Source organism: Mytilus edulis, chromosome 12 (assembly GCF_963676685.1).
Source record: "Mytilus edulis chromosome 12, xbMytEdul2.2, whole genome shotgun sequence".
Taxonomy (NCBI): domain Eukaryota; kingdom Metazoa; phylum Mollusca; class Bivalvia; order Mytilida; family Mytilidae; genus Mytilus; species Mytilus edulis.
Window position 1 is genome coordinate 12,841,193 of NC_092355.1, and position 21,875 is coordinate 12,863,067.

The 21,875-nt window shown below is 32.4% G+C and overlaps 1 protein-coding gene across 2 annotated transcripts in view; it reads right to left on the minus strand.

Annotated features, from left to right (window-relative positions):
* Nucleotides 1-4,076: 4,076 nt before the first annotated feature.
* Nucleotides 4,077-21,875, minus strand: part of LOC139497177 (VWFA and cache domain-containing protein 1-like) — a 53,894-nt gene continuing 36,095 nt past the window's right edge. For both annotated transcript variants that reach the window (XM_071285268.1, XM_071285269.1), the window contains exons 14-24: nucleotides 21,505-21,644; nucleotides 20,024-20,196; nucleotides 17,975-18,085; nucleotides 16,556-16,675; nucleotides 12,285-12,387; nucleotides 10,898-10,993; nucleotides 10,348-10,473; nucleotides 8,699-8,808; nucleotides 7,730-7,855; nucleotides 6,729-6,871; nucleotides 4,077-5,982 (exon numbers count right to left, since the gene is read on the minus strand). In XM_071285268.1, the coding sequence (XP_071141369.1) occupies nucleotides 5,570-5,982; nucleotides 6,729-6,871; nucleotides 7,730-7,855; nucleotides 8,699-8,808; nucleotides 10,348-10,473; nucleotides 10,898-10,993; nucleotides 12,285-12,387; nucleotides 16,556-16,675; nucleotides 17,975-18,085; nucleotides 20,024-20,196; nucleotides 21,505-21,644 (1,661 nt within the window). In that variant the 3' untranslated portion in view covers nucleotides 4,077-5,569. The remainder of the gene's footprint in view (nucleotides 5,983-6,728; nucleotides 6,872-7,729; nucleotides 7,856-8,698; nucleotides 8,809-10,347; nucleotides 10,474-10,897; nucleotides 10,994-12,284; nucleotides 12,388-16,555; nucleotides 16,676-17,974; nucleotides 18,086-20,023; nucleotides 20,197-21,504; nucleotides 21,645-21,875) is intronic.

The following is a 21,875-nucleotide window of genomic DNA, read 5'->3' on the forward strand; positions in this document are numbered from 1 at the left end:
TGTTAATCTCTTTTGTTGATGCCAATTATTTTGTCATAGTCGCATCTCAAGTTGCATGGTTTGTTTACCTGTAACCTCTAGAAATGTATCCAACTGTCATACAAGTGAGTGGTTTAGCTAGCTATAAAACCAGGTTTAATCCACCATTTCTGCATTAGAAAATATCTGTACCAACTCGGGAATATGACAGCTGTTATTCATTCTTTTGACGTGTTTTAGCTTTTGATTTTGCCATTTGAGAAGGGATTTTCCATTGTGAATTTTACCTTACTTTCATTTTGACCAAATCGCTACTTTCACTTTAAACAATATTTTTTTTCACATGTTTTACTTATTTCAATATATATATGCAACTGATAGGACCAATAAGATAGTAAACATTTAAAAAAAACAGTAGCCAGAATACTTAGGAAGAAATATTCCTTATGCTAATTGGGAACTATATTCAAAGGCCATGGAAAAAGGGAATTAATTGTGGTCTGAAGCCAACTACAATGTTCTTTGTAATGTGTTTCCATAGCAACTGTTATTGATATTTATTTTGAATAATATTAGTTGTGTATCAAAACAATTCCTAATCAGTATGGTTTTCTAAAGTTAAATAAGAAAAACTTTGAAATTGACGAATATAACCACTACTTTCTTTTAATCTGCACAATGCAATTTCAAGTTTTGCCAAATTTCAGAAAATTTTGAACAATTTTTTTTTTTGAACAACAAAAAACACACACCCAATTTTTTTCTTGGTAAAAGAGTGATATATGAAGATCATTTTGGAGGCATAACAATAAAATGTGACGTTGGGAAAAAAAATTAAATCATTTTGAAATTTACTAAAAAAATGCCTTTTTCAGCAGTTTGAAAAATTGCAAAATCGGCACTTTTCAGATACAAGTTTTAATGTTTTGAATGGGTTCAAGACAATGTCTGTTTACTTTAATGTGTTATTCCAGACCTTTATTTGTTCAGTATACCTATGATTTAGGCTAAAAATGTGTATTTGTTAAAAATAATGAAAGTTGAAAAATGATGCATTTTGAGATTTTGCTGCTCTGTTACTGGGCTTAAATATATGGGACCTGTAACCATGGCAACAATAACCCCAAAAACAAAAATGAAAGTTATTTTTGTTATCAGGGCATCATATGGGCTTAATATTGAAAAGATATTGAAAATCTGTGACATTGGTGTGAACAGTCCCATGAATTTCTTTGGTTTTTACAGAGAATGACTCTTAATAGTTGATCACATTTAACCAAACTTATTTTCGATCGTAAAACTTGGTGTTGATTAAATTGTAGATCTCGTAACGTTCTGATTTTTCAAGTAAAAGCTACGCTTCACATTTCTTAAACCGTGCATCAATATTTTAATGTTTTATATAAATTTCTTAAATGTCACGTGTTTTGTTCATTCATTTGTTAAAAATTGTGAAACATGCGACTTTACTTATAATATACGCATTTAACTAAATTCGATAAAATTTGAAAAAAATAAACGACATCAATCAAAGTTGTTTTGCTTGAGTGATTTCCTGTACAAAGCTCTGGTCTCAACGATGTTTAAAACGAATTGATGCCAGTTTGAAATAGTTTAACGGGGGCGTGGCCTATTAGTTTGACGTACATTACCACTAACTTGATTTCAATTGATTCACCGCAAAGAAATCTATTTGACTGGCGTTAAAATGAATTGAAATGAATTGAAATGAATTGAAATTATTTTTGAATTTTTGTCAATCTTTATCAAATGACAATCAATCTCATTAAAATAGCGTTAACACGTTTTTGTCCGTTCAAGCTAAATTCGGGTTACTAGTGATAATTGTAAAATCTTCTTGATGAATTGAAGATGTACAACTTTACTATCGGTATAATACTGAATATCAGACAAAGGTATATCTAACTGGTCGGATATTGTATGTCCTATTTCTGTTGCTAGCAATACTCCACATAGTTCTAAGCGTGGAAGTGTGTGACCGTGATTGGGTGCAACCTTTGCCTTCCCCATAACAAAAAAAAAATTCTTATCGTCATCTAGTTGTATGTAACCAACTGCGGCTATTGCCTTCTCTGATGAGTCGGAATAAATGTGAATCTTCCTTGTTTTCGCTGAACTAAATGAAGTAGATACAAACATCCTTTTGAATTTTAGTTTTTCCAAATCAAAGAGTCACGTTCTCCAAGATTCCCACTCGTTGCAAACCTCTTCCGGGAATCGTTCATCCCACATGATCTGTCCTGTCATAACTGTGATCCGTGATCATAGAAATATATTTTCTGTGAATTGACAAAAAAATCAACTCGTGAATCGTGATGAGACACACCCCCCCCCCCCCAATCAGGCCCCTCATTAATAAGATACACATATCACATTATCTACACTCCGGTTTAGGAACTGGTCGAGGACTGAATGCATAAACAAACCAGTATTGGTAAACTGAGAGAAGTTGTCTTGAACAGTAGGTAAACATCAATCCATAAACATTGTCATGTTTGCAAAATGAATGATCCAACTAAAATAATATGGCACACACGTTTTTTTCTTTCTAACAAATACATGTACGTTTTATGGCCAATCTGTTTACCTTCAAGATAATATTAATATGGTACTAAACTTGTATGAGAAACATATGACAGCAGAGACAAACACATATGTAAAATATACGTACGGTGACCTATAGTTGTTAATGTCTGTGTCATTTTGGTCTCTTGTGGACATGTACAGTTGTCTCATCGGCAATCATACCTCATCTTCTTTTTTATATAGAAATCTTTCAAATGGATAACTCGCCATCCAGTTCTGATTCTTAAATAAGTATTGAATTTCAGTCAAACCTAAGGAACATTTAAAATTTTAAATTAGAATATGATTAATGGGCTTTCTTTGGTACAAAGATGAATAATTCAAGATTTAATGTATGAAGCAGGTCATGTGATCAATTATGCATTAACAACTATTATCATAAATTAAAAATGGAAAACCTTATATCAATTAATATATAAAATTAAGTAACATTTAAGGTAGATGGGTTGTCTAAATTATAATTCATAGAATATTTTAATAATTTGCCAAAATGTAGTTTATATCATGCTTTTTAAAAAATAAAAATAAAAATAATGAGTCACTGGGCTTATTTTCATACAAAAAATAAGCCAGATTTTGTATAGATTATGTATATAAATATTATAATATATAAATATATGCTATAAAACGAAAACTGCACCCTAAAGTTTTGAGATAAAATATGAGAAGATAGCTTTAATAATATGCTTTCAGATAAGAAAAAGAAAAAAATGAGGTTACTAGACCTGTTTTCTTGCTAAATAATAATATAGAGAAATTCCTTACACACTCTATTGTAAAAGTACCTTTGTCTGAATTATCTGCCCTTACATTTGAGTTGCCTTCCCTTATATGTCAAAGTTTGAAAAAAAATGAATAAAACAAAAGTTTCTTATTTTTTGTAAAATACAACCATAAATATGATAAAACATCTCATTTTACATATTAAAATGTATTAAAATGAAAATTCTTACACATGTACTCTCAAAATTTTACACATGTACTCTCAAAATTCTTACACATGTACTCTCAAAATTCTTACACATGTACTCTCAAAATTCTTACACATGTACTCTCAAAATTTGCACATTCTATCAAAGAACTAGACCGATGTTTTCTGGTATTTCAAAATCACACATGGAGGAAGACACCCTATCTACCTTAAATATACAAGTGTAACCACAGTTGTGTCACAAGGCTGTATATTTTGGATTTATTAATATTCTTGTAATACCAATTTTTATGGATTTTTTGGGGTATTGGTCAACCAGGAATGTAAATGTTCAACAAGTGCCAATCTGCCAATCATGTGTAGGTTTGAATACAGACTTTGATTAAACAAAAAGAAAAACATATACCCACGAACATACAACTTTTACTCAATACAAGAAAAATTGGAACCCACAAAAATGATATGTACCCACAGTTATGACGAAGTTAATATTATAAAAAGTCGCCTAAATGACAGCACATACGTACAACTGTAAAAAAAAAACCAAAAAACATATCTATGAAACTTGAACTTGAAGTTGAACTTTTTAATTTAGATAATAATAACAATAAATATAATAATATCAACTTATAATAACTATTTTTAAAGAATATGTGAATATCACGTATTTTATTTAACTTTGCATCACAACAATATATATCAAATCATATAAATTACTTGTCTACAAATACAATAGTAAACTGCTAACACTCCGGTGTTGACATGAATATCAATAATGTGGTCATTTCTATAAATTTCTGGTTAACCAAACTTTGAATTTTTCAAAAAAACTACGGATTTTCCTATCCCAGGCATTGATTACCTTAGCCGTATTTGGCACCACTTTTTGGAATTTTGGGTCCTCAATGCTCTTCAACTTTTTACTTGTGCTTTATAAATATTTTGATATGAGTGTCACTGATTAGTCATGTGTAGACGAAACGCGCGTCTGACGTACTAAATTATAATCCTGGTACTTTTGATAATTAATTACTAACACAGAGATATATATCGCCTTTTTTATCAATAGTAAAATGCAAATGTTGAAATTAAAATAGCAATTCACATAAACCTTTAAACATGCAAAATATTCAAATTCAATAAACCATGACTGAGGGGACAGGGACAAAACATCTCTCAAAATATGAGATGTGCTAATGCTAATACAATGGCATACCAAATACCATTAACCTATAAACTGACCTAATCAAAAACTAATACATTGTTTACGACACCGCCGCCACCACCACTACATATGCCCAACGACACATTAAACAGAAAACCTATGTCTCGCTTTTTGACCCCGTTAAGGCGAGACAAAAATCATGCACAGTGTAAAGCTGTATTCAGAGTACTATCACAATTTGAACTACTTTATTTGGTCCTCAATGCTCTTCCTCTTTGTACTTTATTTGGCCTTTTGAACTTTTTGGGATTCGAGCGTCACTAATGAGTCCTTTGTAGACAAAACATGCGATTGACGTAAATACAAAATTTAATCCAGCTGGTATCTATGATGAGTTAATTCAAATGAAAATAACGATCACCATGCAATTGCATAAATGAACTGAGATTCCTACGGTAATTGAAGCACCCCATCCCCTAATAGCGGCAAGTGTACAGTGGAATCAATGTACACTCCTGTTCGGAATTATTAGAGAAGTGTCAATTACATAACCTAAAATCAAAAGCCAATAAGTTATAGATAACGCATATTTAGGGTTTTTCTTATCGTAAAGCACACAGAGGGGTGTCAGGATTGTTCAAACAAAAGACCGAACGTATGCTGATTATTTTATGCCTTGAAGCATATTTCATTGAAACATGGTATCGTCCGGGTTAGTTCTTCGAAAGAATGACCTTTCGTTCTGAAAGAAAATAACTCCATGTAGGTAAATAATTGTACATAATTCAAATATTTGTCCATTCAAATATAAAAAAAAATAGTTGATACATAATTTATGTTGTGATACAAATTCTAGATTTATTACATGTATGATCTTTTTTATCCATTTACAAATAGGATTTATTTGGATAACCATGCTTTGTCTGACTACCGTAAGAAACCACTGCAGAATACGGTGGAGGGTTTTCTACAGGAGCTGTGGGAAAAGTGTACTCAGCACTTTGATTTTGAGGGTGAAACATGAGATTTCCCCGATTGTTTATTGACGATTGGTGCTGAAATGAGGGTCTTTCTGATGAACTTTGATTTTGTGATCTAAATGCTTGGTTGTCATGAGCATTTGTCTGTTGTGTTGATTCTGTGTTGAAAGCTGGACTTCCATTGGATGATGATATACTGGACTTGGTTCTGATATGACTATAGACACAACCGGCAATAATGACAACAATCAGTACACCGATGACAATACCAGCTATCGCTCCAACTTTTATGCCTCCAGCTTCATCCGTGTTACTGTTATCTTAAAACAAATATTACAAGAATATAAGGCCCTGCTTTTACTGTAAAAATTAATTTATACATGTATGTTAGAGTTAAGTTCATGTATGTTATTGTATTATTACATATAATGGTGATTTTACTTACACAGACAACTCTGGTTTACTAAATACTGACGAAACAGATGTTCATATACTGTTTTAGCATTTTTGTTAACTTTTTTAATTATACATAAATAAATTCCACATATATACCAGGATTGAATTTTGTGTTTGCGCGCGACATGTCTTTTGTCTATAAAAGACTCATCAGTGCTGCTCGAATAAAAAAAGTTAAAAAGGTCATGCAAAGTACGAAGTAAAAGGAAGTTTGATGATCTTTCAGTTGGTTCATGAATTTATTATAACTTCTGTATATTGGTCAACATTGTTGCTGTGTAAATTTATGAAATAAAACAGTTTGATGAATTTGATAACTTTTTTAATGTGGCAAATACTTTGTTTGTTTGAACATTCATCGTTTTTAAGTTATCCAAGCTAAACATAATGCACATAATGCACATGACTTTTCGTCACCTTACATGACAAGATAAATAGGACAATCACTTTAATCACAACAACCTTTCCATAATTATTAAAACATGTTTTCCCTTTTATAAGTGTCATACATGCAATGTCAATTAGCGTGTTGTAATACCTGTAAATCATACATGTCATAGTCGCCGTTTTTAATAACAATAAACAACTTCGACACAACAGACAATATTACATCCAACATTATTTCCATATGGGTCTTCAGATCCAACTTGTCCAAAGTAACAGACACTCTGTAAGGCACAATATGGCTGCTCTAGATCCTGGTCTTTAGAACCTCTAACACACCAACTGCACCCTGCCACACCAAAACAATCCCTAGAATACGTATAATAAACAAACATCCAATGTTAAAAACACTTAAAGTTATTGTGTACTATGTTCGCAAGGACTCTCTACCAAAACACAGGAAGACAACAGTGGTGTCCACTGCAAAGAGGTATATCTTTCAAATTTTTAAATTAGTTTGATCATTGAACATGTTTAGTTGAAAGCCTACTAATTTTTAAATAAAAAAGCGATATTTTTTCACCAATAGTTTGATTAAAAAAGAATTTTCTTCCGTAGTTGTTTATAATCCACGAAAATATATGGATCCGCAACTTTTTGATGTGAAATTCTATCACATTAACTTCAAATAATTTTTTTTCCATTAATAATCAATGTAAAAATAAGTATTTTTTTTATGAAATTATATAAACACATGGCAAAATATTCAATTCTGCAAAATATTAAAAATATTCTATCTGAGGAAATATGTACAGACGATTGACCTTAAATACTTGAATTCAAGAGAAAAAAAAACCCGATGACTGCTTTACATTGGTTTCAGTTTAAATATATTTCAGAGTGTTATTTCGGTAAATTCCAACATTTAACCAGCATTTTTGAGATTTACATACAATTGAAAAAAATGAGAGATTATTAAAAATTAAGAGGAAAAGAATTCTATCAAAATATAAAAAAGTGCCTTTTAAAAAAAACTTATTCTGTTTCTTTTCTCATTTTGCATATTGAATATAAACACCTAATACATTTCAGCGATGTAAAATAACAAATGAACAAATAAATTTTATTATCATATCCAAATTGTTAATTAAACAAGCAAAGTTATTGGAATCACAAAAGAGTACAGGAAAACTGTAAAAGATAAGTCATTTGTAAAAGAAAACTTACGATTTTTGTGTTCTTGTGGAGCATTTAGGATCAAAGCAAAATTGAAGATTTTTAATCTTTTCTTCGTCATTCAAATTTTCTGTCTGTAGTTCTGGGTCTCTAGGACTACATGTTTGTGCAGCATCACTGCAAAAAGCAGTAGAAAACGAATTTATATATCAGAGTTGCTAAATATAAAAACATATGTATTGTCAATCATTGTTTAAAAAAAATTATAACTGTTCAAAAACTAATTGAAATACGGAACACATATTCAACAAGCGAACAAACAACACATCATTTGATTATTAGTTTTGCTCTGTCAGAAGTATTTGAAAGCAGAAAAAAAGATAAAACATTTCTTCGAATTGTTTAAAATCACCTAAATTTCTTCGTTTTATCAAAAAGTTTGCAATGTTATTTTTAATCAGTCTGTCAAATGACTCAAGATAAGTTATTTACTAATAATTTTAATAGAATAAGGAGCAAAATACTTGGTTGAAAAGGAAATCAATTGTGTATCTATTCAAATGGTACTTCAGAATGGCTTATTCTTAATATTATAATGAACATCAGAGAGAGGCTATATACTTAAATGTCGGCTGTGTTGTTTAAAAATAAATTTCTTTGCTTTATAAAAAATGATGCAATGTTATTTTCAATCAGTCCTTTCGAATGCCTCTGGATAAGCATTTGTTTTTAAATAAAATGAGAATAACAAGACAATAAAATATTTGAACATTTTTTTAATTGATTGCAATTATTTCTTAATTCGAATGAAAATATTCAGTAAAAAAAAAAACTTTTTCAAATAAAAAAAAGAGGTTTAGCTTGGTGTCTAGTACGTTAAAGGGTCGATCAGCAGGAAACACAATACTGGTTTTACCTCTTGGAATTTTCAGTTGTTTCCCTTAATTGAATTCCTTTTGAGTCTATCTGCAATTACAAGCAATGTTATCACTGGTTAGATATGATCTAGTGTATACTTACCCTAACAGAGTATATGCATTAGTGCAATAATCAAAATCGGCATCTTTGTAACACAAACAGTCACATGATCTGGAGCTGCATTTATGGGAATCAGGTGATATTCCGTAAATCTATAAAATTTAAACACGATCATGATAACAACATGATATATCTATTTGCTTAAATAATAGATATATAGCTACAGAAACAAGAATGCATCTGTTTTTGTACCAAGCATAGACTGCCATGGAATTCAAATTGTAAGAAATAAGAAACTATGTGTGATAAACATAACGGTCTGAAAAGCGCACACATGCTACGACTTACCAATCTTGAGCTGGTGACATCATATGAAGTTTATCAACCTGCTCGTGCATTTTTCATTGTTATTCTGTTAACTCAAAATAATTATCTCAGATACCTGGGACGAACTCATTTCACAAATGATTTCTTTTGTCTACTTATTGTACCTCGAAGTTAACCCAGTGTAGGTCTTTAAGTTGAGATTCAATTTACTAAAAGTTCATAAGGCATGACTTATTAGATAAGCCCCCAAAAACTAAGGGAGTCCGAAATAGGATCTTGACACCCAGCCAGATACCATAATTTACAATTTTGTTTATTCAAAGTGCTTTTGGTTGCTTGAAAATCTACGGTCAATAATCAAACGGTATTTTAGAGGAAATACTAACCTGTCCCGAACCGGGAATTTTACTAAAGAAGTCCATATCTCATCTATTTTTAGTGGCCGTTAATGATTGTAAAGTAATGTCTTTTGATATTAGCATTCGTCTACCATGGAGAAAAAAGAGGAACGGGGGGCTAATTGCTAAACTTTTGACTTAAGATCATGGTTCAATTTTTTTTATAACGGCATATATATATTACTTCTAGCAAACTCTCTGCCTTATTGTAAAAAATGCCACTCTAAAATTATAATCATTTGCTTCAGGTTGACCTACTTTTCATCTCGTCGTGAATTTGCATGCCATATTTGCCACTGGACATAAAGGAGGAATTAATTTACTAGCTTCATTTAGTTATGTATAATCATTTGCCTTCAGTTGATAATTGTCTCAAACACTTTTCCAATTTTTATATATGTCTTTTTTTTTATCTACATTTGAATTTTAAAGCGTAAATCTCATATAGCATTTCTTCCATCATTTTTGTCGAGCCTGCGACTTTAATCGCAAATACCAGACATAGCTATCCTACATTCAATAATATTGATTCACTCTAAGGGTCTTTGCATCGTAAATAAACACATGTATTCCAAAAACTGTTGTTGGCATGATACGTATTATGTTCTTCTCATATATTTTATGATGGTATAATTTTAAATCCCTAATATAACGGGAAGGATTGTACTTGATTTTGATGTGAATTGTCTATTCTGTTTTATTTTCTATGAAGTGCTTTATTTTTTAAACTGCATGTAATACCACTGAATAAAGATTGGTATTTTAAATTCGCTTTCTTGCAACACAAGGTAAACAATTGAAATGGAAGAAAATGACGAACTCCCAAACTCGTATGACTTTGACCTCGGATTAATAAATAGATATGTCAGGTCCCTCCAATTTCAAGAGATCAAGGTGCGACTGTATAGGTATTACTCTTTGTTGGAGGCTGTACGGAGACCTATAGATGTGTTTATAATGACTTACACTGCAGCACCTTGTAGCAGTTGTGTAGACTCTCTGTTTTATGACAATAAATATATTGCTGTTAGGAACTGGACTTATCTTGTATTTAGCATATGAATTCATTCTATCAATATCATTTGTTACAACCTGAAAAAGACAATAGGTATAAAAGTAATACACTTGATTGTTTGATTTTTTGTGAGTAGGTTTCACTTTCAGCAATATTTGCTATTTTGTGGAATCCAAGTTTTATAAATGGAGGCCGGAACTACCGACCATAGTAATCTAGTAATCATAGTCAATTAAAATTAGAGTCAAATGCACCTACCCCAGTAGTTGATGGAACGAACTGAAAACCTCATTGTTGACAGGCTATTATAATAGCAATTGCCTGAAAAAGGAGTATAATTCACTTTCGTCCATTTTAAAGATATTTGTCATTTTTTTCAACTACTTTTCATTATTCTATAAGTGGCGCGTCTCCTTCCCATTGAATTCCTGTTGAGAAGTTATATTGTATATACAAAGAACATTTCAGCAAACATATTGGTCGGCGAAAATCAAGATTTACCCTGTATGTAAACTGCTCCTTGATAGTTTCAAAATCTATACATGATGCTTTATTCATCATATTGTTGTTAATAAGGTCTTCAGCTATTGCACTTTTCTACAATAGAACAACAAACAAATGATTTATGCATTTGTATTCAAAATATAAACTTAAATGCCAGGTAGATTAACTGCTTTTTAATAATTAATGATAAACAAAACTTTCAGCACTTACTTCTATTTATTGGCATCCCATGTTTATTAATGGAGGAAGCGGGAGTGTCCAGCCAGAACCACCGACCTTTCGGGAAACTTATAATCCTTGTCATTAAAAATTAGAGTCTCATACAACTTTCACATTTGGAATTTGAACTCACAACTTCGGTGTTGGCATGCTACTGATAATTAGTGTAGGACTAGTTTGATTTCATAACAAGAATGTGTCCCTGTACAGGGATGTCTCATTCGCACTATCATTTTCTTTGTTCAGTGGACAGTGAAATTGGGATAAAAAGTCTAATTTGGCATTCAAATTAGAAAGATCATATGATAGGGAACATGTGTACTAAGTGTCAAGATGATTGGACTTCAACTCATCAAAAGCTAACTTGACCAAAAACTTTAACTCTGCAGCGGGACAGATGAACGAACGGACGCACAGAACAGAAAACATAACGCCCCCTTCTATCGGAGTTGGGGCATACACAATAGGTATCGTAGTATCTGACAGATGTGACAAGATCTCAAATGTTACAACTTAAGCTGCTGGTCAAATACAACGTCCAGTGTAACATGTGTAATCCGACAAACTGGGGGACCTGAAAAAAATTTCGGATTAAGCAGGGTGTCGGAATACTCCGGTTTTTTCTGGAAGTATAGGCATATTTTGGGACCACGAACATGTGTCGGTTAAAGCAGGATGTTTGAATACTCAGGTGTCGGATCAGGCAGTTTGCACTGTAATTCTCATTAGTAATTTCTGAGAAAAGTGTGACGAAACATAAATGTTTTTTGGACAAATGAACTGACAAATGGTTAGACTGCCAAGATGATTGTAATTTTAGGAGTATTATATTCAATATAAGAGGGCACTGGTTCCCAGATGTTTCCTAGAACAAACACTTGTAATTATAATATAAGTAACAGACAGCATGTGCCCTCTACACACATGTATACATTTTTTAATTTCATATTATTTTTTTATTAATTTTTTAAATGAAACTTTCAAAAAGGTTTCTATAGTGAACTCAAGCCTTTATGGTTTAGTTTGATATACAAATTACCAAAATAGTTGACTTTTTTACAAAGTTGCAGACCTATTACATGTATTAAGTCTAACAAATGTACGAATTCCTTATAATATTTTTCTGACTGTGTCCAAATTAGTCGTTCTATACCTATTAGCTTACCTTATAAATAACATGGACATTTTCTATTTCGGGTGAGGTAGAATCAGGATTAGCAAAGTCTTCATGTATAACTATGTAACCACTGCTGTCTAATACAAAACAACTGAAAAGTAATAAGATCAGGATATAATTTGGATAAATACAGCTATCTTTTGCAAAAGGACAAAGGACACACATTATAGACATAATTTTCTATACTGCTGATTGTGACTTTTTACCCAGTCAGATTTGCTCTAAATCCTTTAGTTTCAGAGAAATAAACCTAAAACTGCATTTTACCGCTATGTTCTATTTTTAGCCTTGTCGGCCATCTTGGTTGGCGGACTGCGCCATCGAACACATTTTGTAAACTTAACACCCTGATGATGGTTGTGTCTAAGTTTCGTTAAATTCGTTTTAGTAGTTAAAGAGGAGAAGAATTTTGTAAAAGATTACAAAAATTTACGAAAAATTGTTAAAAAAATTACTATAAAGGGCATTAACTCCTTAAGGGGTCTATTGCCAATTTAATTATGTTAACTTATTTGTAGATCCTACTTTGCTGAACATAATTGCTGTTTACATTCTATCTGTATCTATGATAATATTCATGAAAATAACCAAAAACTGCAGAATTTCCTTTAAATTACGAGTTCAGAAGCAGCAACCCAACAACGGGTTGTCTGATTTGTGTGAAAATTTTAGGGCAGATAACACATGACCTTATGAACAATTTAGTCCATGTCAGACTTACTGTAAATGCTTTAGTTTCAGAGATAAAAGCCAAAACCTACATTTTACCCCTGTGTTCTATTTTCTGGTGGACATCTTGGTGGATGGGCCCGTTCCTCGGACATATGTTAACACAAGATACACCAATAATGATTGTGGTCAAGTTTGGTTCAATTTGGCCCAGTAGTTACAGAGGGGTGGTTTTGTAAAATTTTTGGACCAGGTGAGCTAAAGACTTTGTACTTGTTTGGCTATTTTGATCTCATTTTCACTGATGAGTCTTATGTAGACGAAACGCGTGTCTAGCGTATTAAATTATAAACCTGGTACGTTTTGATAGCTATTATTCTTGTGTTTCTCTGTCCTATCTGATCTCCCATGCACTTGTATTGTAGTCCTGTCGTGTAATGTTGTCAGTTTAATTTTATATTTAACATTACCATACAAGTGGGAGGTATTGCTAGCCACAAAACCAGGTTCAACCTACCATTTTTTTTTCTTAAAATGTCCTGTAGCAAGTCAGGAAAATGGCCGGTTTAGTTTGTAACCCGGATTTGTTTTTTGTCAATCGATTTATGAATGTCGAAGAGGGGTATATTACTCTTTTTTTCCTTTTTTCATACAAAATGAACCAAGATGCAAAGCATTTTGACATTCCAGCAAAAAAAGATAAAATTTCATTTTTTATAGTAGAATTTGATGACCTAGAATATATCACAATTTTGATCATAGTATTAATGATGAGTTCATTTACACTCACTAGGTCGATACCACTAATGGTGAATATTTTCTGCGCATGAGTATCACCAGCCCAGTAGCCTGCACTTCTGTGAAGACATGAATTTTCATTCATAATGGTCATAATTATGAATTAACTGTTAACAAATATTTTGATTTTCAAAATACTCAAGATTGTCTATCCCCGGGAATAGCATGATTGGATGACCTTAGCTGTATATGGCAAGACGTTTTGGAGTTTTGGGTCCTCAATGCTCTTCAACTTGCACTTTATTTGGCCCTTTTAACATTTTAAATTCGAGCGTCACTGGTGAGTCTATTGTAGAGGAAATACGTGTCTGACTTACAAAATTTAAATTATTGTAACCATGATGAGATATTTTGCAATACATTGAAAGTATTATCTAGTGATAAAAAGGGTGGAAATAAGGTGATTTTTTGTCAAAAAAGGGATATTTTGACTGTCTCCCAGGTAACTGGTTCATACAGGAGATTTCAAATTTTGTCGATAAAAGTGTCGTATCCCGTCTAAAAGTGCATGCATGCTATTAGTGAAAGTTTGAAAAATTATAATCATTTTACGAATCTTAACAGTTAAGAAAAAAAAATATAAACTGTTAACAAAGAAATATGTCTCGCCTTTTGTAATTTTCAATGCATAAATGCAAATATTGAATCAAAATGTCAATATTTAAACATATAAACCACGCAAACTACTCAAAGTCCATGTACTATGATCTCAGATGCAGAATCTAATAAAGTTATTGGAAATGATAAATGTCAATGCTGAATGAAGAGCTGCGCTATAAGCGCATGATATGTCCGTTGCCCTTTTCGCTTGTCTTTATGCTTTAAATGATTATTTTTTTTGCACATTAGTTAGGCTGTTAGTTTTCTCATTTGAATTGTTTTACATTTGTCATTTTAGTGTCTTTTATAGCTGACATTGTGGTACGGACTTTGCTCATTGTTTAAGGCCATACGGTGACCTCTATTTGTTCATTTTCTTTTAATTTGTAAAAGGTAGCTTAAGTCAACAGATATAAACATTTCACCTAAGTTTCATAAAATTTTGAGAAAGTGTTAGAGTGATTGTTCGAAAACTGAAAAATCCAACCTTTTTTAAGTATACAAATTCATAACACGGAAACGTAAAAATCTGAAATTTATAAAAATCGAAAGGGAGCATAAATCAATAGATATAAACAATTCACCAAAGTATCATTAAAGTAGATGGAAGCATTTTTGAGATATTGTCCAAAAACTAGAAAATCCCCCTTTTTTAAGGATAAAACTTTATAAAATGGAAACGAAAATCTGAAATTTATAAAAATCGAAAGGGAGCATACGTCAATAGATATAAACAATTCATTAAAGTTTCAAAAGTTGAAGGAAGCATTTTTGAGTTATTGTCCAAAAACTGAAAAATCACCATTTTGTTTTTAAGGAAAAAGCTCATTAACATGGAAACTAAAAATCTGAAATTTATAAAAATCGAAAGGGAGCTTACGTCAATAGATATAAACAATTCAACGAAGTTTCATAAATGTTGGTGGAAGCGTTTTTTTTTAAATTGTCCAAAGTGTGGACGACGGAAGGACGGATGGACGGAAGGCCAACTGTATACCATAATACGTCCCGTCTTAGACGGACGTATAAAAAAACTGTATACCAAATACCATCAACTTCTTATAACTGGTTACCTAATCACAAACTTTGACTTCGATATGGTCTCCACTGAGGTGAGATGCACTAATGTAATACAAGTGCATACCAACTATCATTGACCTATCACTTATGGTTCCCAATAAACTGAACTAATCACAAACTGCCAAGGCCGCCGTCGAAAACAATATTCGAAAAAGACCTGAAGTAGACCCTTTCATGTTTTCATTTTATTTTTCAATGTTCACTCACCTATACTGTTGTATATTTAACTTACATGAACTGTTGTGCTTTTTGACTTACCTGTACTGTTGTATATTTGACTAACCTGTATAATTGTATATTTGACTTACCTGTACTGTTGTATATTTGACTAACCTGTATTATTGTATATTTGACTTACATGTACTGTTTTATATTTGAAAGAGGGACGAAAGATACCAAAGGGACAGTCAAACTCATAAATCGAAAATAAACTGACAACGCCATGGCTAACATGAAAAAGTCGAACCGACACACAATAGTACACATGACATAACATAGAAAACTAAAGAATAAACAACACGAACCCCACCAAAAACTAGGGGTGATCTCAGGTGCTCCGGGAGGGTAAGCAGATCCTGCTCGACATGTGGCATCCGTCGTGTTGCTTATGTGATTACAAATCCGGTAGGTCACATTCATGAAAGGGAAGGGGTTTGTAGTTACGACGTGAGGAACATATCCGATAGCATTTGTGAAACGGTTATTCCATAACGGTCAACCAACTCGTGATGGCGTCCGTAAAATTTACGAAGTGATGATTTCAAATTCACCATTTGGAACTCTTGGTTTAATAACTTCCTTGTGAGCAGCAAACCTCTATCAAGGAAATCATGATAGGAAATGCAAGCACGGGAATATCGTATCAATTGGGAGATATATACACCGTATGCAGGTGCTGCTGGAATGTTGCTATTTAGAAATGGAAAGTTCACAATTGGAAATCTGAAATCATCTCTTTTATCGTAAAGTTTTGTTTTCAACCGACCCTCATTGTCAATTTCTAGATGTAAGTCAAGATATGAGGCCGATTTACCTGTAACTGTTTTGTAGTTTGCCTTACCTGTATATTTGTGTACTTTGCCTTACCTGAACTGTTGTATATGTTGACTTACCTGAACTGTTGTGTATTTTGACAATCTGAGTAAGTGTTTTGCATCATCTGATAAAAATAGTTGATTGTAAAATCTGTCCCAATCACTGCTACAGTCTGACCCGATCCTACCCCACTTCCACTAAAAAAAGTGTAAATGTAAATTTCACATTCTAATACGCGCAGTAACAACTATTTCAAACATGTTAGCAAGAAATCTATTATTTTGTGACTTCATTCTTAAAGGTATGTTCCGATCTTAGCAACATTAGCTCAAGAGTTATAATCTGTCCTCTACAATGCTCAATGAAAAATATCAAAACTAAAATAGTACAAACAATTCTATCTTTATAATGCATTCTTCATGTTATTTGTGTGACCCATGTTGAAATGCTAATGTTCAATTTACAGACACAATGTGTACTTTCTTGGGTTCTAATACAAACATATGTCCAAGTATGCGATGGTGTAGGTCGTCCGTGAACATCTGTTTGAGACTGTTATCATATAGATGTATTGACTGGATTTATTATGTTTGGCTGCTGCTTCATTGATGAATAACACTTCAGCTCTTTTTATAAATACGTATTAGACAGTTTTGAGAGAAAAACTGGTTGTGTTTAGCATGTGATAAAATGATATGTGTATTGAACGTAGAAGATGGCTGCTGATTACCGGATTCATACTTGGTTTAAAAGACTATTTCCAGATATCTAATAGTTATTTGTGTCATTGGGTTGCTGTCAAATCAACCCCTTATATCTTTTTTATATTAATATTTATTTTAGATAACAAAATCAAATCATCCAATATAAAAACTGCTAAACATAATTGATAAATTCCTTTTATTAGGATTATCTGCCAAATTTTGAAGTTATTTTCACCTGTGGTATGGTAAAGACAAAATGACTTATCTCTATTTTGTAATATTTTTACTAAGTATAATCGGGTACCCATTCTGTAATACTTTTACACAGATCCCCAAAGATCCAATTAGGATGCAGTCACCAAATCCTTGCCTTTTAGTGCTGCAGGTTTTTTTTCCAGTGGTTGGTACATATTCAATGACTTTCCTCCATTCTGTAACAGTATTACTTAGTGTTATCAGGTAACCAGATATCCAAAGATCCAGGTAGGTAGCAGACACCTAATCCTTTCTTTTAGATCTGCAGTTGTTGTTTTTACATGTGGTTTGGTACAGATTCAATGACTTACCATTTTATTATAGTTTTACTTAGCGTAATCAGATACCGAGATTTCAAAAGATTCAAATAGGAAGCAGACACCTTATCCCTTCCCTTCAGATGCATACTTCTTTTAAATATGTGGTTTAGTACATATACAATGACTCTTCTCCCTTCTCTTCTCATCACATTCTTTCTTTTCAGAGCTATAGTTCTTTTATACCTATGGTTAGGTATTATAAGCTACACTGACTTACCTCCCTTCTGTAATAGTTTTACTGAGGGTTATCAGGTAACCAGATCCCCAAAGATCCAGGTATGGAGCAGACAACACAATCTGTCCTTTAAGAGCTAAAGTTCTTTTATACCTATAATAAGATAATTATAAGCTGTGGACATGATGTTGATCTGTTCATGCATGCAGAGGTTTAAGAGATAAGTGTGACAAAAATACGTGTTGGGTGAATGCACAGAGAGAGGGACAATGTCAATTCAATATTCAATATAACACTATTAAAATGAAGGTTTACTTTATATGTAACTATTAAACAAATCATACTAGTGAAATAACAAAATCAAAATAACCCTATATAGTTGGTAGTGTTTATAGAAATGTCTGCATTTACCTTTATCAAAACGTTAAAAAAATAGAAATCATAGATGAACAGCTACTTAAACGCGTAACGAGTTATATGCTCGAAAAGGATATAAAATAATAACTTGATTAATATGAGGTCAAAGAGAGGCGAAAGATACAAAAGTGTCATTCAAGTTCATATTAAGTCGTATGTAAACTGAAAACGCCATGGATTAAAAAAAAACAAAACCAAACAGACAGACAGACAAGTAGCAGTACACAAAAAGCACATCATAAAAAAAAAAAAACTCAGCATCAAGAACCCCACCAAAAACTGGGGGTGATATCAAGAACTTTGAAGAGGGTAAGGAGACCCTGCCCCATATGTGGCACCCGTCGATTTGCTCATGTAAGTACAAACTCGTTGATAAGTATAATTTGGTAGTCACATTCGCGGAAAAGGTGCTGGGATTGTAGTTTCGACAATTGGAACATATCCGTTGTCATCTGTGCAACGGATATTCCATAACAGTTAACCAATATGTGATGAGGTCTATAAAATTAACGTAGGGACGATTTTAACTTCACCAATTAGAACTCTTGGTTTAATATATTCCTTGTGAGCTGTAACCCTCGATCAAGGATATCATGATCGGAAACAAAAGCCGTGAACTATCGTATGAACTGCGATAAATATCTTTCGTATACAGGCGATGCTGGAATGTTGCTTCATCGCCATGGAAATTTCAGATTCGGGAAGCCTACGAAAGTTAGAACCTTAGTTCAATTTCTCAATTGAAGTCAAATAAATCAAGTTTTTGTGAGTATAATGTTATGGAAATTATCGAACCACTGCTGTATTTATACTTAACTATGTCCACTCTGTACATTTTAATGTCAAATTTATTACATATAATCAAAGAAAATTCAATCATTAAATTTTAACCTGTTGGTTACCTCCGGTAACCAAGCGAAACTTTATTTACACGTGATAGCCAATTGTGGTCTTAAAAAACAATCAGCAGAGATTCATGAAAAAGTTGAAAAATAAGTGAGGTAAAAAAAAAGAGAAGTCTATTCGTTTTTTTTAAATTTAGTTTTTGAGTTCCAAATTGTTGATAACACCTTGCCACTTCATGCAGTTGTTAACTGATTTGGTGCTTCAATATATCTTTCAGAATCAACAATACTCAATGTTTGTTTAACTTATCTGAATACGGTTGTTCCCTTCGAATTTGTACTCTGTGGTTACTGAATTTCGATCGAAATGGTCAAATTAAGGTCATTTCATACAGAAAAGCTGTCGGGGAAGTAGAAATGGGGACAATAATTCAATAGCAGTATTTTTTTGTGTAGACGTGGATAAAACAAAGCAGTTTTTTAAAGAAATTTCACATGTGTTATTGTAAACTTAGTCATTCATGTAAATGTATACAACAGATATTCGACTTTTTTTTTGTTAAATTTGAGGTATCAAATGAATTGAAAGGAAAAGGCAGGTAGAGGAAGGTTTATTGTTATCAGAGGTACCAGGATTATACTTTAGTACGCCAGACGCGCGTTTTGTCTACATAAGACTCATCAGTGATGCTCATATCGAAATAATGTAAAAGCCAAACAAGTACAAAGTTGAAGAACATTGAGGATCCGAAATTCCAAAAAGTTGTGTCAAATACGGCTAAGGTACAACATATATAATGTAATGATAACTAAAATGATACCAACTAACCATGCCCTTCTTGTATGGTCATAGTTTTTAGGTAGTTCAACACCAGGATATAGCCTCATTACGCCATCTGCTGTACCGATATATCTCCATACAACAAATTCAGATAACTCTTCACTAGACTTCCAGATACTTTCAGCAGGGTAAGTCGAGGAAACCGAATTTAATATGGATTCCTGCAAAATAACGAATGCCTTAAGTATAATTCACATTAAAGAACAAGAAGATTTACCTTTTCATATAAACTGTTAACAAAGAGATATGTCTCGCTTTTTTGTTATTTTGATTGTAAATTGCTAATGTTGAAATCAAAATTGCAATAATTTATCATGTAAGTAATGCAAATATTGAAAGTCAACGAACCATGACATGTACCAAGGCTTATACAACTAATATCAAATATCATTGAACTACCGCAAGTGGATTCCAAATAACTAAACTAAATGTAATCACAAACTAATACCTGTTGACTAAGCAAAAGTTTCTAAGTCAATAGACAATGACTGAGGCAGCGGCGCCAAAAAAAGATAGCAAATGTGAAAAGCTTTATAATATCAAACTAGATGCATGATGTTTTTATTAGTTGTTAGTGGCTTTGAACTAGCTGTCAGTAAACTGCAATTACTCTCAGATCTGTACCTAGTGTTTTTTTGTTGTTAAGATGTACAAGTACCCGGCCACGTCAACTTGTATTTTTGTCCATCTGATGAGTTAAGCTTTTTTCAACTGATTTGTATAGTTCTTTCTTATGTTATACTGATTAACCAGTGTCTCAGGTTAGCAATGGTTATGGGGAGGGTTTGGATCCCGCTGACAGGTTTAACCCCGCCACATTACATATGTATGTGCCTGTCACAAGTAAGGAGACTGTAATTCAGTGGTTGTCGTTTGTTAATGTGTTACATATTTGTTTTTCGTTCATATTTTTGTATATAAATAAGGCCTTAGATTTTCGTTTCAACTGTTTTACGGTGTCATTTCGGGGCCTTTTATAGCTGACTTTACGGTATGGGTTTTGTTCATTGTTGAAGGCCGTAGGAAGACCTATAGTTGTTAATTTATGTGTCATTTTGGTCTCTTGTGGAGAGTTGTCTCATTGGCAATCATACCACATCTTCTTTTTTATATTGACGCCATTTTTTTCACATTGGAAGAAAAATACTTAATTTAAAAAAATTTAATAAATGTTTTAGGAATTTGTTGTCCTCAATGCTCTTCGTAATTTATTTTGCATTTTTTTAATACCTTATTTTTATATCATCGTCACCGATAAGTCTTTAGTAGACGAGACGCACGTCTGGCACAAATACAAACTTTCAATCCTTGTATTTATGATGAGTTTATTTGAGAGGTTCAAATACTATTGAATGGAATTGATCTGAAGACCTGCCAGCCCACCTTCGTCTGTTTCTTTCAAATAGTTTCGGGGTTTCCACCAAAACATTTGGTTTAATCTAAGCACAAATGACTTGACATATACTGACCTTTAACCCTGGATTATTTAGGACATTTTTCCCTGTTAAAAAATCTTCATACTTGGTAATCATTGCTTTAGTTTCATCTACATCTAAGTAATTAAATGGCTCTAGAAATGCACCAGGAGTCAACATAACAACAGATTTATCTGTAGAATAAAATTAATTCAATTAGTATTTCATTACTTCTCCACAACATATAAATCAGCAATTTTAGATGAATAGGAAATTTTACTCAGCCAGAACAATTTGCATTTATAGAATCATTTATCCAACGACTGACATTTTAATTATCTGTAATTTACCTTCAGCATCTAACGGATCATGTTTAATTTGAAACAACAAGACAAATGCATTATCAGTAAAATTAATGGGTATAT